Source organism: Spermophilus citellus (assembly GCF_964194105.1).
Source record: "Spermophilus citellus genome assembly, chromosome: 17".
NCBI classification, from domain to species: domain Eukaryota; kingdom Metazoa; phylum Chordata; class Mammalia; order Rodentia; family Sciuridae; genus Spermophilus; species Spermophilus citellus.
The window spans coordinates 67,505,142-67,521,859 of NC_138199.1; the positions used below are offsets into that span (position 1 = coordinate 67,505,142).

A 16,718-nucleotide genomic window follows, 5' to 3' on the forward strand; every position below is an offset into this window, starting at 1 on the left:
AAACAAACAGAAATCCTAGAAATGCAGGAAGCAATAAGCCAACTTAAAAACTCAATTGAGAATACTACCAGCAGAGTAGAACACTTAGAAATGCCAAATGTCTTCTTTGATATAAGGAGAGTAACTAAGAACAGAGTAGGGACGAAGAGCATGAGAAGAAGATTAACATTAAACAGGGATGAGAGGTGGGAGGGAAAGCGAGAGAGAAGGGAAATTGCATGGAAATGGAAGGAGACCCTCAGGGTTATACAAAATTGCATACAAGAGGAAGTGAGGGGAAAAGGAAAAATAATACAAGGGAGAGGGGGTAGAGAAAGAAGAGGGGAGGGGAGGGGAGGGGAGGGGGGATAGTAGAGGATAGGAAAGGCAGCAGAATACAACAGACACTAGTATGGCAATATGTAAATCAATGGAAGTGTAACTGATGTGATTCTGCAATCTGTATACGGGGTAAAAATGGGAGTTCATAACCCACCTGAATCAAAGTGTGAAATATGGTATGTCAAGAACTATGTAATGTTTTGAACAACCAACAATAAAAAAAAAAGAATGCTTATATAACTTTGGCATTCATTAATTTGAGGATTTTTCTTTTTCTCACTAGAACATTAACCACAAGTGTATGAAATTTCACAACAGTGTGCTTACTTGTGTGTGTGTGTGTGTGTGTGTATTTCTTCTTTTTTGGGGTGTGTGTGGGTGTGGGTATGTGTCCTGCATGGTACATTGTGGTTACTTGCAATCAAAGAACTTGAATCTTTTAAAGGAAATTTTCAGTCAATACTTTTGTCAAATATCATTCCCTCCTACTTTCTGTTGTTCTTGGAAATTTACTGGATATTTGAAATATGCCAAATCTCCATTTTTAATGATGGTGGGATATGATGAACATCATTATTCAAAGTACATGTAATAAAGACATGAATTGTTGTAAACATACTTTATATACAAACAGAGACATGAAAAATTGTGCTCTATATGTGTAAGAAGAATTGTAATGCATCCCACTGTCATGTATTTAAAAAATAAAATCAATTTTAAAAAGTATAAATAAAAAAATTAAATGTAAAAGCAATCCTTTTTTCACACCCCATAGAGTCACCCTGACATAAAATTTTTATTAAATTACTTTCATTGCTGCCTCGACAGTGCCTTGCTTACCTTGAGAATACAAAGAACTTTTTATCCCCTGGTCTTGCTCCTCTCTCCACCCTCCTGGCCCTGTCTCCTTCTCCAGATCCAACATGACTGTTTTCAGTGAATGTACCACGGTCTTACTTACATCTCTTTGCTCTCCTAGAATTAAGCCCTACCCTCCGATGGCCTTTCCCTGGTGACAAATCCCTCTGCCTAGCTCCTACATGTCCTTTGAATTTTAGCTCTGAAATCTCCCTGCCTGTCTCATTCCACATGGATCACATACTGCTCCCAGGTGCTTCCACAGCATTCCATGGCTGTGCTTTTGCAGAATGCACCTCACTTTGTTTTAAACTAATGATATTTTTTTCTCTCCCACTCCACACTCAGACATCTGAATAATGAATAACACTCACTGCTGTATTCCTCCCAGAGCTGGGACATGAAAGTTGCTCAAAACATAGGTCCCGAGCTACAACACTGGATATGAAATAAAGAAGCAAAAAAAAAGTATCATTTTTTTCCTCCAGAATCTTTTTAAAAATATTTATTTATTTATTAGTTATAGGTAGACACAATATCTTTATTTTTATATGGTGCTGAGGATCAAACCCGGTGCCTCACGCATGGTAGGCATGTGCTCTACCTCTGAGCCACAACCCCGGCCCCCCTCCAGAATCTTGATTACGAGAGAAAGAAAGTTTGGATGGTAGCCAAAATGAATTGCTTTGTTCAAGGAAAGGTTTTTTGTTTTTCTTTTTAAATGAAATTTAGAAAGGGAAGTGAAAGGGAAAATGCTGAAAACAAAGGAGAAATCAAGTTACAGATGGAGAGCTTCTTTTTTCAAAGGGGCATGGATAAGAAGGGAGTGGGTCAGAAGCAAGATGAAAGCATAACATTGAAAAGGAGAAGGCTATTTTGTTCTCGGTCATAAGAAATAAAGGAAGTGCCAGTGAGAGATGAGAGAATGTTTAAATACGACGATATAAAGCAAAAGTTTCAACCTTGAGAGTCAAGATATTTTTCTGTGAAGAAGGGAGCAAATGTTAAGGGTAGACCAACAGGTGTGCTGAGCAGTTTGAGCAGAGCCTTAGGATTCTAGAAATAGGCATCAACGAGAATGGAAGATTACCTTAGTCATGTGAGGAACTGTGGGTCCTGCTCAAAGTCCTGCTGTGCAGGTAGTGCTACTGAAATTTAAGAAAATTTGTAAAATTTTTTCCTAAGTTAATAGCTCAAAACTACATTTCAAAAATTTTCAGTCATTACTTGAAACCAGCAATGGATCAATAAATTATTAAGGGATATGAAACTGATAAATAATGAGACATAAAAACTTCATCAAAAAATACTTAAAATGAGTACGGAAAGAAAATATAGTTATCAAACAAGCTGAGTTACTTAAATTCAACTCACCAACATCAACACCAATGGTAATGCAAAACAGCATATAAACTGACACATCCATTGTTAAATTTCATAATAGGTTTGCTATTTATTTCATTATTTTTACCAATGGTAATTTGCTCAGTGCACAAATATGATTTAATATTTTTATTAATATCTGCAAAGTTTGATTTTACAAAGGTCATTAGGTCTATGTATGATAATCTTTTACTCTTGCCTTACTCAATTTTGCTGCCAATGAATTTCTTCTCCTCTTTTGCTAGAGTTGATGTGTAAAGTGATTCCATTCCCTGAGCAGAAAGCCTAAATGGAAACCCTGGGAAATCTCAGATCCTTCCCTCTACTAGACCAGGAAATCCAGGCCTCGATCCACAATAGTTTTGGCCTTTAATCCTTTCTAACACATATTTGTCTTTCAGATGTTTGATTGAATTAATGTGTGTTAAATTTTGTGACTTTTCTTTTTCTTCATACAAATCATTTTTTGACTATTAACATAAGAAACTCAGTCACTCGGTCATTTTTTAAACTTTCAATGGGAACTGCAAACTAAAATGTATTCAATCATCTAAAAAGATTATTTATACTGAGATTCCATCTCACTGCAGTCAGAATGGCAATCATCAAGAATACAAGCAACAATAAATGTTGACGAGGATGTGGGGAAAAAGGTACATTCATACATTGCTGGTGGGACTCCAAATTGGTGCAACCACTATGGAAAGCAGTATAGAGATTCCATATTGCTAAACCATGAAACCAACCTAGGTGCCCTTCAACAGGTAAATGGATAAAGAAACTGTGGAATATATACACAATGGAATATTACTCAGCATTAAAGAAGAATGAAATTTTGGCATTTGCTGGTAAATAGATGGAATTGGAGAATGTCATGCTAAACAAAATAAGCCAATCCCAAAGAACCAGAGGTCGAATTTTCTTTGATGTGCGGATGCTAATTCACAATAAGGTGGTGGGGAAAAATAGAGGTATTTTGAACTAGACAGAAGGGAGTTAAGGAAGGGGAGGGGGCATAGGTGTAGGAATGATAGCAGAATGAGTCAGACATTATTACCCTATATATGATTACATAACCTTTGCAACTCTACATCATGTACAACCAGAAGAACGAGAAGTTACACTCCATTTATATATGATGTGTCAAAATGCATTCCACTGTCATGTATAATTAGAACAAATTTTTAAAAACCACCTCACTTCATTAAAAAATAAAAATAAAAGATTGTTTACAATACACAAATCATAAATCTTGTGAACCTACCTGATGAGTACCTTTTGCAAGTTTCCTAGTATACTTGGAGTAAAACTTACAACTGAAGAAGATATAGTGCCAGCTACCTTAAATTTATTATACCTAAATAATATATAGTGTGATTTTAGAATAATTTCTATGAATTCTCAGATTATGCTGATATGAATGCTTTCTTCATAAAGATATGAATAAAATGTTAAGATATAACAAAAATAAACATTGAATTCAAAGAAAAAAATAAATAGTGCATATGCCAGAAACAAATCAAGAAAACAAAGTTAACTGAGTGTGATGGTCCACACCTGTATTCCCAGCTACTCAGGTGGCTAAGGCAAGAGGACCACAAATTCAAGGCCAACCTGGGAAACTTAGGGAAACCCTGTCTCAAAAAAATAAAATAAAATAAAAAGGGATAGGATGTAGCTCAGTGAACAAGCACCCCTGGGTTCCATCCCTAGTACCACCAAAAGAAAGAAAGAAAGAAAGAAAGAAAGAAAGAAAGAAAGAAAGAAAGAAAGAAAGAAAGAAAGAAAGAAAGAAAGAAAGAAAGAAAGAAAGAAAGAAAGAAAGAAAGAAAGAAAGAAAGAAAGAAAGAAAGAAAGAAAGAAAGAAAGAAAGAAAGAAAGAAAGAAAGAAAGAAAGAAAGAAAGAAAGAAAGAAAGAAAGAAAGAAAGAAAGAGAAAGAAAGAAAACAAAGTTAAAAGAAGATTGCTATTTTAAGCCCAGTAAGTTTTGGAGTGGTATTGAAAAGGATGATGAATATGCCAGTTAGATTATATTAAATATATTTATTATTATAAATAATTAAGCATCATTCATTATATAGGGATAAGAGATACATATCTTTCCATAAAAATATGAGACAGCTTTTTTAAATGAATATCTCTGAAAGATCTACTAATAAGAAACCCTTCAAGAAAAAAGAAATCAAACCCAGAAAGAAATAGTTGGATGCTAGAGACTAATCAATATATTTGTAGACTAAATAAATACTTACTGCATAAAATAATGATGACAATGACTAATTTTTCTCAGGGTGGGTGTTGAAGATAGTGAAGATCCATGATATAAAAAAGCAATTACAGCCGAGTACAGTGACACACACCTGTAATCCCAGCAGCTTGGGAGGCTGAGACAGGAGGATCACAAGTTTAAAGCTAGCCTCAGTAACAGAGGAGCTAAGCAACTCAGACTCTAAATAAAATACAAAATAATGCCAGGGATGTGGCTCAGTGATTGAGTGCCCCTGAGTTCAATCCCTGGTACCAAACAAAACAAAACAATTATAGCAGGGAGAGGCATGATTTGAGCTGAGTACCCTACAAAACATAGTTTAAGGTGAGGACAGAGATTCTAGTTAACTTCAAATAACTAATTTAATATAGTAGACACTAGCCCCGGGTGGTGATCTAAATTTAAATTTAATTAAAAAGCCGTAAGATTTAAAATCCAGTTTCTTTAGCTCTGATATATAAACAGCTTGGAAGTCATCATTTCTTTCCTTATAAGAAAAATCTAAGAAAACAGAAAATTGATGTTTCTTGGACCTAAAGAGACTACAACTTAAGAGCCAATAATAACCCTGAAATCATGGAGACAAGTGAATGCAAAGGACCACACCCAAGATCAGCTTACCTGAGCAGAAGCCACTAGAGTCATAAATTGTTAGGGATGACAGTTTAAGTGGTGATTTTAATTAACTGCTGGAGGCTGTGCACATACATTCCTCAAGTCAAAAGTCATGGGATGTCAAGAGTGTCAGGGTGTTACCAGAGGAGAGATAAAGCTATAAGCCTAGAAGGTTCTAGTTCTAGAGATCTGGCACCAAAGTTGGGAGAGAACGGAAGAAATACTCAGACCTTTCTCTTCTTCCACACTACCATCTCTTTGGCTTCTTCCTAAACCCAATTGATATGAATGTATAAGGTACCAACAGCTCCTGAAGAAACAGCAAACTATACATCATTTATCATAGATTTGGAAATATAACTCCTCAGAGGTAATGATGGTACAGGTTGATTATCCCTTATTAGAAATGCTGAGAACCAGAGGGTTTGAGATTTTGGGGTTTTTTTGTGTGTGTCAGATTTTTAAAATATTTGCAAATATATAAAGTATATTGGAGATGAGACTCAAGTCTAAGCACAAAATTCACTTATGTTTTATATAAATCTCATGCACATAGCCTGGAAGCAATTTTGTACAAGACTTTTAGTGTGTCTAAGAATTGTGACTATGACCTGTTATTTGAGGCCAGTAGGAATTTCCCACTAGTATCACCATATTGGTGCTCAAAAGTCTTGGATTTTGGACCATTTAGAGTCTCAAGTTTTCAAATTAGTGGTTTTAACCCTACATGTATAAAATATACAGGTAAAATATTTAATTATATAAAAATCTTATGACATGGATACGGAAAAGATTGGATAATCAATATAAATGAACAAGGAATACAAATAACATAAAATTGAATGAAAACATAAAAACCTGCAACCTTACCATAAATTTGAAAGTAAATTAAAATTATTGCAATGGTATGTAAGTAAGTGTGTATAACTTTTTAGGAAATTATGTATGCTGTACGGTTAAAACTGTGTAAAAGTGCACTAAGGAAGGAAGGAAATAGTTGGATTTTTGTATGGAGAAATTGTGGCAATTTTTTATTCAATTATATTTAATTTCTATATTATTTTCCATTATATAAATTTTCGTTATTGAGCATAAAAATATCATTAAATTATGTGATATGTCACTAGAAAAATAAAGCAGAAAAAAATTTTCAACATTTCAAAAAGTTTTCTTGTGATATACAGAAGGATATAGTTATCTTTAAGGATAAAAATATGTGAAGCTGACATACAGAAGATGTGTGTATATAGATATACTATATGCACATATGCAAAAAAAGGGAGAAATGAACTTACAAGAATAGCAAATACATTTAAAACTATTGATGAGGAAGTGAGGGTAATTGTAAGAACATAAGATTAGTATTCAAAATTTTAAAATTCTGAACAAATTCCTCTTGTTTTCAAAAGGTATACTAGAGCTTCTTTTCCAATGTGCATGTTTGTTCATTTTTTAATTCAAGGGTCTTTTGGTCCTTTTAGTCCTTAACAGTCTTTCTATTACTTTTAAAAGGAATAACTTTTAAATTTATTCATTTATTGACTACACATACAACATATACCTGATCCTGATATCAAAAGATATTTAAATCATACACACTGCTAATTATTACATAAAATAAATGTTAATAGCATATCAGCACATTGGGTTTGAGGACTTAGGGTTCATCTGAATAAGAAAGGAGTTTCCATCTCATGGTTGTATCAACTTCTTCATCAACATTTTCAGGCTCTGGCTTCTTAAAAAATTCCAGGAATACCTAAGAGAAGAAAAGAAGGAGAAGGAATAGTCAGGTTGTAGGCTGTCTTCCAAATAAAGAGAAAAAATTCATGTTGCTTGCAAATAAAATTTACAGAGATGATAGAAAGTCAAATGGTAGACTCACCTTTTCCAGTGTGCACTGAGAGAAGCTATATTCCTCCAGGTTGAAGTTATGTTTCACTGGGGGGAAAAAAGGACTAGGTATAGATGCTCAATTTATTACCAGGATTTTTTCCAAGTCATATGAACTAAATCTGCAAGTTATTAATGTAAATTTTTTTTGCAGAAGGATGAAATAATAAACATCATAAAGAGTTAATATAAATGCATACTAAATTCACCTTGATATTAGGGTTTTTTCATATATTGTCTGATAATATGTGTTGTGATATTAGCATATGTGTTTGGGGAACTACACATGTTCCTTTAGGAACTACATCACTGACATATCCTTACTACATGAGGAATATTTTGTTCTTGTTTCACACCCATCTCGTACTCCCCTTAGTAGGTTCTGCCACACCAGGTCTCTGCCAGTCTTCTCCACCACAAACTCTGAATGACATCTGTCACTGGATTCTCATATTCACATGTTCATGGTTTATCAAGTACAGCCTAAGAATCTCCTACATGAGGGCCACTCTCAGATGCCAGAAGCAGAACAATAAAGAAACAGGCAAAACCCTCTGCCTTTGTATTTGCATCTTAGTGGGAATAATATGGGCATTAATCCATGAACCCTTAAGTATATAACAGAGTGAATTATTATAGTGGCTCTAGAGAAAAAGAAAACAGATAAATAAAATAGGGTGTGCTGGGCACTTTTTTTAATAGGATGTTCAGGAAGGTCACAGAAATAAGGTGATCGTTGAGCAGAAACCAGTAACAGTGGAGAAGCAGCTTGGATATTTAGTAAGAATTCCATAATACTAAGTCCTGAGGCAGGAACACTATGTCTGGCAGCATTTAGGAAGAGCCAGGAAGTCCATTGTCTGGAGTGAAAGGAGCACAGCAGAGATTTCTATTATCTCAAACACAATGAACCAGGCACAGTTCTAGGTACTCGAAATTAACTTCTTGAATACTCTGAACAACCTGGCAAAGAGGGCACTGATATTATTCCTCATTGTCGAGATGAGCCATCTAGACAGGCAGTTATCAAGCAATTTTTACCTAATGTCTCTTGGGTAGTAAGCAACAGCAGTGGCATGGGAACCAATAAGACTGGCTCTGGATTCTGAACTCTTCACCACTATGTTGTGCTGAGAAGTTACACCACACTGGCCTGCTGCTGAGAATGACCCACTTGAAAGCAGAAAAATGATAGCAAGTAGCAAGAGAAATTATGCTCAGTCAGGGAATGGCCTGAGCTATCATTCAAAGCCACAGGAAGGCTGAGAACACCAGCACAGATATGAGGTGGTTGATGGACAAATGGAAGGTTTCTCTATTGCTTTCCTTTTATTAGTGAAATATAAAAAAAAAAAGGACATCAACTGAGGGAGGAAAGTGAGAAGGAGGTAGATATGGAAGGAGAAGAGGGGTGAAGCATTCATTAGGACACATGGTTTGAAGGACTGTGTATAAGTAGGAAAAGCAAGCCACACCAAAGGGCTTTATGAGGGTAATGTTGTGGAGGCCCTATAAGAATGGTCAAGCATGGCTGTGTGTTTTCACGCAGTTTCCCTTCCTGCACTGGAGATTAACCTCCTTCCAGACAGCTGGATTAATTATTGGTATGATTTGATTGTGAGGGATCCCCTGAAAAACTCATGTGGAAATGCAGAAATATTTCAAGGTGAAATGATTATAAAAGATATAACCTAAACAGTGGATTAATTCATTTGATGGATTATTCACTTGAATGGATTGCTGGGTGGTAATTGTAGTCAGGTAGGGTGTGGCCAGAGGAAGTAGGTCACTAGGGGTGTGCCATTGGAGACTATATCTATCCCTGGCTCCTTGCTTTTCGTATTTGCTTCTGGGCTGACACAAGTTGACAGCCCTCCTCCATCAAGCCCTTCCACCATGATGTTCTGCCTCACTGTAGTCCCAGAGTAATGGAATTGGCCCATCATGAACTGAACCTCTGAAACGGTGACCTCAGAATTGAAAATTTCTTCCACTAAATTGTTATTGTCAGGTATTTTGGTCACAGCTATGAAAAAGTGACTAACACACCTATCATCATCTACAATTACCATTCTTAAAAATCATGCCCTGCTGGGTCTGTTTAAAAAATATATCATACAACCAATCATCTCCAACTAAATTACTGTCCAAGTATGAATTGATCCTTCAAGACTTTTGTTTAAATATGGTCATTCTTACCTTTTTCTAATTTGTAAAAGGCCTGAGATAGAGGATAAACATCTGCTATGGGCAGCTTAAAGGTCAACAAGGAAGAAAACCTGGGAACAGGAAAATGTCATCTTCAACTCAGAATCTCCATTGAGGGGAAAGACAAGCATCAAAATAAATACTGCTATTATCACTAATTTCCTTTTTTAAAACAACAATTTTCTTTTTAAAATAAAAATGATCATTTATCATTCATCAATGGAAAAATTTCATCATTTTTGGTACCTTGCTTTTGTAGATTGTTCTAGTAATGATCTGGCATAGTTACATATTATGATGAGTTTACCCAAACTGTTACCTTGTTGCAAAGAAATATTCTAAACTTTTCCCTTTGATGAGTTTCAATTATATCGATAATAATCTCAAATGAAAGTTCAGACTTGTCACCAGAAAGCTAACTTGTAAAGAGAGATTGAAGCTGGGAGAAAGGGACATAAAAGACCTGAAGACTTCACTGGCCTCAAAGGAACAGTCAGAATTGATTTGGGACATCTTGTTTCCATGTACTACTTCTGGTTGCACAATCTCATGCCCTCTTCTCAGCTCTTTCCTAAATAGAGGTTGGTGCTCCGACATGGCCCAAAGGTTGACCACACCCACAGGACAGGCTTCCTACAGACCAGTCCCTGCTCCTTCCATCTTACCATCCATGGTCTTCCCATGTATATCAAAACCTCTTATCTAATCTATGACACCAAAATTCTAAGAACATGACTGAGTTACATGCCCTGAAGCATACCTTAGATAGTCAATTACATTTTCACTTTGCTAAAATAAAAATAGCAATTTTTATATCCTGTTTCTTTGATGTACTTGTCTTAAAATCAGCTCCCACTCAATCTTTTTGTTCTCCCCCAATCTCACTCGCGCACACACACACACACACACACACTCCTTTCTTTTCTTCATATGAAAGCATGAAAATTCCATCAAAGGGAGATTCTTTATCTTGATTGCAGTTTCTTTTATATTGTGAAGGGGTACAGGACAACTCCCAAGCCTTTTCTAATAAGGAAGAGTCAACAAATCCTTTCCTGAGGTCCCTAACTATGATTTGAAGTGAAATCACAATGAAGTTCTCCCAGAGCAAAAAAGAAGCCTGAGGGTAAAGCCCACACCTTTCTCCAAAGTCAGAACCCTTTTCACCTTTCCTGTTGTGCAGCCTGAGGGAAAAGATTCAGAATCTCGGTGTGGACCAAAGGTACTTGAGAAGGCTCCTTCACTTTGAGTTCTAGAATGTAATCTTTGCCAAATTTTCTTTTCAAGTGTTGGATGGAACCAATGCATCTATGGGTAAGAAGGAGAACATGTTGGAAAAAACACTACCACTAACATTTGGATGCAATTCTTCAATTTCCAAGGTAGTGGAAAGGGAAAGGAAAGGCTCCAGCTGCTCACTGCAGTTCTGCCCTTTCCACAGGGATTCTGTGTTAGGTGTCAAGTGCAGGCTCTGGAGTGACACCCACCTCAGCCTTCCAGACACCATGATGGCCACACGGTCACACAGAGCCTCAGCCTCGGCCAGGTAGTGTGTGGTGAAGAGGACACTCTTCTCAGTGCTCTTAACAGCTGCCTGGATTGCCTGCCTGAAGTGAGCCAAGACAGTAACAGCATTTAAAACAAAAATACAAAACAACACTGACTGACAGAGAACAAAATGGAGAACTTTTATAGATAATTTTTAAATCTTATGCAGATTCTAATTTAAAAATACCAGGGAAAACAGAATACTATGTTTTGATAACCTAAGGGAAAGTTTTTAATATTTTTAGATATGCTTATCTTATTGTTGTAAAGGTTTTTTTAAAAAAATTCTCTTTATCTTTTGAAGATACTAACTGAAATATTTATAAATAAAAGGGTAGGCTGCCTCATATTTCATTCAAAATAACTGGAAGATAGGGAAAGGAAGTAGATGAATGTGTATGTGAAAAGTTGGCCTGATATTGATAACTATTGAAACTCAGTGATGGATACAGCAGATTTGTAAATTATTCTTTGTATATTTGCATAAAATTTCCATAACAAAGGAGTTTTTTAAAGTTGGAAAAATATTGGATTGTAATAAATATGAAACTATACTGGAGATTTTATTAATCCAAAGAGTAACACATAGAAAATAAAGTAAGAAGAGAAAAAGACTGAAAAGTTGAATAAACAATTTTATAAATTAAAAGGGGAAGAAAGGAGGGGTTGTAGTTGCAGCTCAGCTGTACAGTGCTTGCCTCACGTGTGTGAGGCACTAGGTTTGATTTTCAGCCCCACATATAAATAAGTAAATAAAAGTCCTTCAACAATTAAAAAGTACTTCAAAAGGGGCTACAGAAAGGAAATGATGTCAGTAAATTAACAGTCTCTAGGAAAATAGAGTAGAAGGAGATAATTGTAAACATCTCAAAAATTAATATATTCCAAATTAAAATGCCCCAAACTCTAAGATTCCAACAAAATATTTGGGATCTTTTCTAAGCCTAAATACTAGAAAAATATGATGCAGATTTTCAAAATATATGTTTGCTCAATAATATGAATTATCTTTGCTATGGTTTGAATCTTGAATGTCCCCAAAAGCCCATAGGTTAGGCTTGAACCTAGGGTGGTGCCATTGGGAGGAAGTGGGACCTTTAAGAGGTGGGGCACCTAGTGGGAGTCTTTGTGTCCTTTGGGGCTTGTCTTCCTAAGGAGATTGTGGAACCTCACCTCCCTTCTTGCTTTCTTGCTTTCTTTGCCCTGGCTTATGAGGTGAGCAGTTTTGCTCTGTCATACGTTTCCACCATGACGTGCTGCCTTGCCACAGGCACAAAGCAATGGGGCCAAGTGATCATGCACTCAGGCTCCAAAGAGATGAGCTAAATAAATCTCTTCTCTTCATAAGTTAATTCTCTCAGGTATTTATTATAATGATAGATGATGAATAACTAACACATGATCTTTCCATTCTTGTGATAAAATAGGTAGGAGAATAACTTTAAAAAGATGAAAGTTTATTTTGGCTCACAGTTTCAGAAGTTTCAGTCCATATTCAGTTGGATCTGTTGCTTTGGAGCCTGTGGCACTGTGGAGAACCATGGCAGGGAGCATGGGATGGAGCAAAGATGACAACCTCATGGTGGCCGGGAAGGAAGAAGAGAGACAGGAGAGGCCAGCATCCCAGTATCCCATCCAAAGGCATGCCCCTAATGACGAAACTTTCTTCCACTAAGTCATATCACTCAATAGCATCACAGGTTGGGGACCAAGCCTTCAGGGCCCTTTGGGGGATATTCAAGATCCAAACTATAGCAGCAGATTAGGACACAGACTCCACTGAATCAGACACCAGTAGATTTGAGTATTGATTTCCAAGATCAGTTTATAGGCACTACTTCACACAACATTTATACTTATGGCTCTGAGGCCTACGATAATGCTCACCAAATCTGTTGCTGCCCTGTTGGATCTATGCCTGTAGAGGGTTCATCCAGAAGCAAGATGGGCGAATTTCCCAGGATGCTCAGCACAAAACATAGCTGCAATGCAGAGAAACACCCCTGTTTGGCTCCATGCCATGCAAGCCCTCAGAAGAACATCAAATATCGCATGTACCTTTCTTGTGGTCCCTGATGCTAATTTCTGCGCTGGAACATTTAGCTGCTCATACAGGTTGAAAGCATTCACTAGTCTGATAGAAAACAGGATAAACATATAAGGACAATCAGGAATTTCTGGAAAATGCAAGTCTACATTTCTAACAGAACTGAAGGAACATATGGCCATACTATTCTTAAAATGCTAAGTCATGCCCAACACTTTAAGTCATGGTAAAGAAAAAAAAACTATTTACTTTGGAACACAATAATTTTCAACTAAAAAAAAAGAGTTTTAAAGAAAAACTAGAATTCTAGAAATCTGAATGAGAAACTGAAAATGGATGTTTATTCAGTTTCCAGTTTTTTATTAGAAAAACTGAAATGAATGGTTATTCATGATTTCATTAACTTATTCCTTGGCAATAATTTATATAATCATTTTTTAAAATTCCCTCTTTCAGGGATGCAGGAAACCACGTCTTGTCCTTCACCCCTGTTCTACCACCAATGCTCTGAAAAGGTGTGAATGCCTTCCCACTCTCCACTCTTTATTAGTGAGTTCATCATCAATGATACAGCTTCCCTGCCTCTTGGCAAAAAGGAATCGCAGGACCTCTCTGTACCGTGAAATGACAATGGCAGCATCCTCTTTCTGCAGCCCTTTCACGGTGGCATACACCTCCAGGTGTTCCTTCATTGTCAGGGTGGGCCACAGCACATTCTCCTGAGGACAGTACCCCAGGAACTTGACCATGCTATCTCCCTGCTGACCCAGAAATGACTTGCATTCCCCAACTCTCAGTTCCACCTACAAAGGTAAAACAGTTTTTAAAAAATGTAGCCTTTTCTCCAGTGGTACAAGTAATCAAAAAACTGACACATGGCTAAAAAATGCCTAAACTGTCAGATCATCCAAGGAATACCCTAGAGATTGCTTCATATTTATTACAGAAAGCATGTACTCTATTAATATAAAATTACATTCTGACATGTAGGGGGCTGGGAGCCATAATAAGCCTCAGGGGTTTCCAAGATATTGTGATGAAAAAAAGGTACTTTGTTTCTGGGGACATCCCAACTTCTTTTATAAACCTTTAAATGCCTGGTAAAAGTAATAAAAGAGGGAAAATTAAAATATCCAAAATACAAAAAACTACAGACTTACAATGATATAACCTATATTGATCATGAAATTTCTGTGCTGGGATTGGAAGGCATTTCTTTGCTTCTCAGTACCTGTCCTGCTGTTGGCTTTGTGATCCCAGCTATCATCCTAATAGAAGAACTTTTACCAGCACCATTGGGTCCTAGCAATCCCAAAACTTCACCTGCAAAAAAGAATCAGTTTATTAATAGTGGAAGTGAATTCACAGTTTACATAAACCTGTTTCTTCAATGTAATCACATCTATGCAGCTGACAGTGTCATTTTATAATTTGTAATATATATGTAATCAATGTTACCAAAACATTAATTCTTATGATTATATAAAATATTAGCAAAAAGTTTATGAAGTTGATGTCAATACATTTATCTTCATTCACTGAGACTTCGTATTTCCATTAATAATGTACCCAAATTGTTTTCTATAGTAGTACAGATATAAGTGATTCCTGCATCTGGGAAGTCAGGGACACTTCATCCCAAATCCAATCACCCATGTCTAAGCTACTGTGTCCTTTCTTCCATGCTGATATAAATTCAGGAACAAATAGTAGTCAGCATGTTTATTTTCAAAATATGAATTAAACCATGAAACGGGCCTGCTAAAAGTCCTCCAATTACAGTCCCTAACTTGGAATGAAATATGAATTTCTAATTGTTTTAAAAAGCTTATCACACCCACCCCACCCATTGTTTGATTTCATCTCTTCTATTCTCAGATGCACCCACTGGCCTCTCTGAGACCCAAATTCTCCTCCTGTGTTGATATGAGTCCCTGCTCTTGCAGTTTCCTCTACCTGGGTGCACTTATCTCTTAATGTTTGCATGGCTCACACCTTCTTATCACCAGATCTGACTTTAATGTCCCTGCCCCCAAATGTCTTCCCTGACCCTATTCAAACACTGCTCCACATCATTCATGTCATTTCAAATATTTCAGTTTTCCACATTAACTTACTCGATACCTGATACTTTTCTTTGTAAGTTATATTTATTTATGAATCCTCTTCTAGGATGTAAAACTTGCTGGGGGAGAAAATTTGCCTACTTTCTTCATAATTCCATTTCCAGAACCTAAAATGACCCCTGGTACTCTTAAAAAGCCTGTCCAATAAATGAGTGAATGAAGGCCTTTGCAAATTCAAGAATGCTGACAGAATAGATGTTCAGTGGCTATTTCCAAATACAACAGTCAATTCAAAATGTGGTTACTTCAAACCTTTTTTTACACAGAAAGAGATATTTCTTGCTGCTATTTTCTTCTTCCTCTTTGAAAAGCAACTTTTCCTCTGGCCTGCATACTCTTTGTGTAGACAGCTGGCAATTATAACTGGATTCTAGAAAAGATAACAGCATGATGTGTTGCTATGATCTCCCTGCTGGGACCTTTCATGACTTATATGTCATAGACAAGATCATATTTTGAAAGAGTAATCCATAATGTTTATTACAAATGTAATATGCATTCATTAGCATGAATAGTGTCCTATTTCTAAATAGACTGAGAAAATATGAATTTCATGGAACACAGCTCATGACCTTGCCAGAACAGAGTGGCCAAGCTCATGGAAACATCATGACCTCCAACTCACAGAATGAAAGACTAACCCTTAAAATCTTAATCTCCACTTAGTATTTTATAACAAATCTCACATTAATTATTCAACTCAAGAAGATTTGTTCAGTTTTAAAATGCAAGCACTAATTGTCAAAACTCATTTTCTCAAAAGAAGAATAAAATCATTATGTTTTGTGTTCTTTTATCTTCCAAAGAAGTGTCTGCATATTTAAGGATTAAAAACACACCAAACTCCAAACATTCAAAATGAAAACCAAGATATGGAACTCTAAGTTGGATACTTCTTGGGTATTTCCAGTAACATATGCTTCATTTCTTGCTTTTCTACCTCATTTATGTTTGAAGTGGTCAGGGCACTGGATGCTCTCATTCTTTCTGCTTGAACATCCTCATCTTCATCTTCATCTACATGTGTTTCTGTATTAGGTTGAACATTTCGAATTTGTGGGGAGATTCTGGGGAAAAATTGAAATGTTACATGTGGTTTTCCACTTGTCAAAGACATATCAAAAGTCACTGTTTCAGCCAGATGTGGTGGTGCATGCCTGTAATTCCAGCAGTTCAGGAGGCTGAGGCAGGAGGATTGAGAATTCAAAGCCAACCTCAGCAACTCAACAAGGACTTAAGCAACTCAGCAAGACCCTGTCTCTAAATAAAATATAAAAAAGCACTGGAGACGTGACTCAGTGGTTAAGCACCCCTGAATTCAATCCCTGATACCAAAAGAAAAAAAAGCCAGTGTCTCTGTAATTTTCCAAGTGTCCTTTCTTTCAATAGACTGGTGGTGATTATAACTGCCAGTGTTTCTTCTGCTTTGCTGAGAACTCCCGTCCCACTA

The 16,718-nt window shown here is 36.4% G+C and overlaps 1 protein-coding gene across 1 annotated transcript in view; it reads right to left on the reverse strand.

The window, feature by feature from the left end:
• Positions 1-6,965: 6,965 nt before the first annotated feature.
• Positions 6,966-16,718, reverse strand: part of LOC308636448 (ATP-binding cassette sub-family A member 6-like) — a 57,184-nt gene continuing 47,431 nt past the window's right edge. Inside the window, exons 28-38 of the mRNA XM_081271926.1 lie at positions 16,209-16,335; positions 15,521-15,638; positions 14,374-14,465; positions 13,761-13,945; positions 13,154-13,229; positions 12,983-13,077; positions 11,035-11,154; positions 10,715-10,855; positions 9,539-9,618; positions 7,332-7,387; positions 6,966-7,205 (exon numbers count right to left, since the gene is read on the reverse strand). Coding sequence (XP_081128052.1) covers positions 7,104-7,205; positions 7,332-7,387; positions 9,539-9,618; positions 10,715-10,855; positions 11,035-11,154; positions 12,983-13,077; positions 13,154-13,229; positions 13,761-13,945; positions 14,374-14,465; positions 15,521-15,638; positions 16,209-16,335 — 1,192 coding nt within the window. The 3' untranslated portion in view covers positions 6,966-7,103. The remainder of the gene's footprint in view (positions 7,206-7,331; positions 7,388-9,538; positions 9,619-10,714; positions 10,856-11,034; positions 11,155-12,982; positions 13,078-13,153; positions 13,230-13,760; positions 13,946-14,373; positions 14,466-15,520; positions 15,639-16,208; positions 16,336-16,718) is intronic.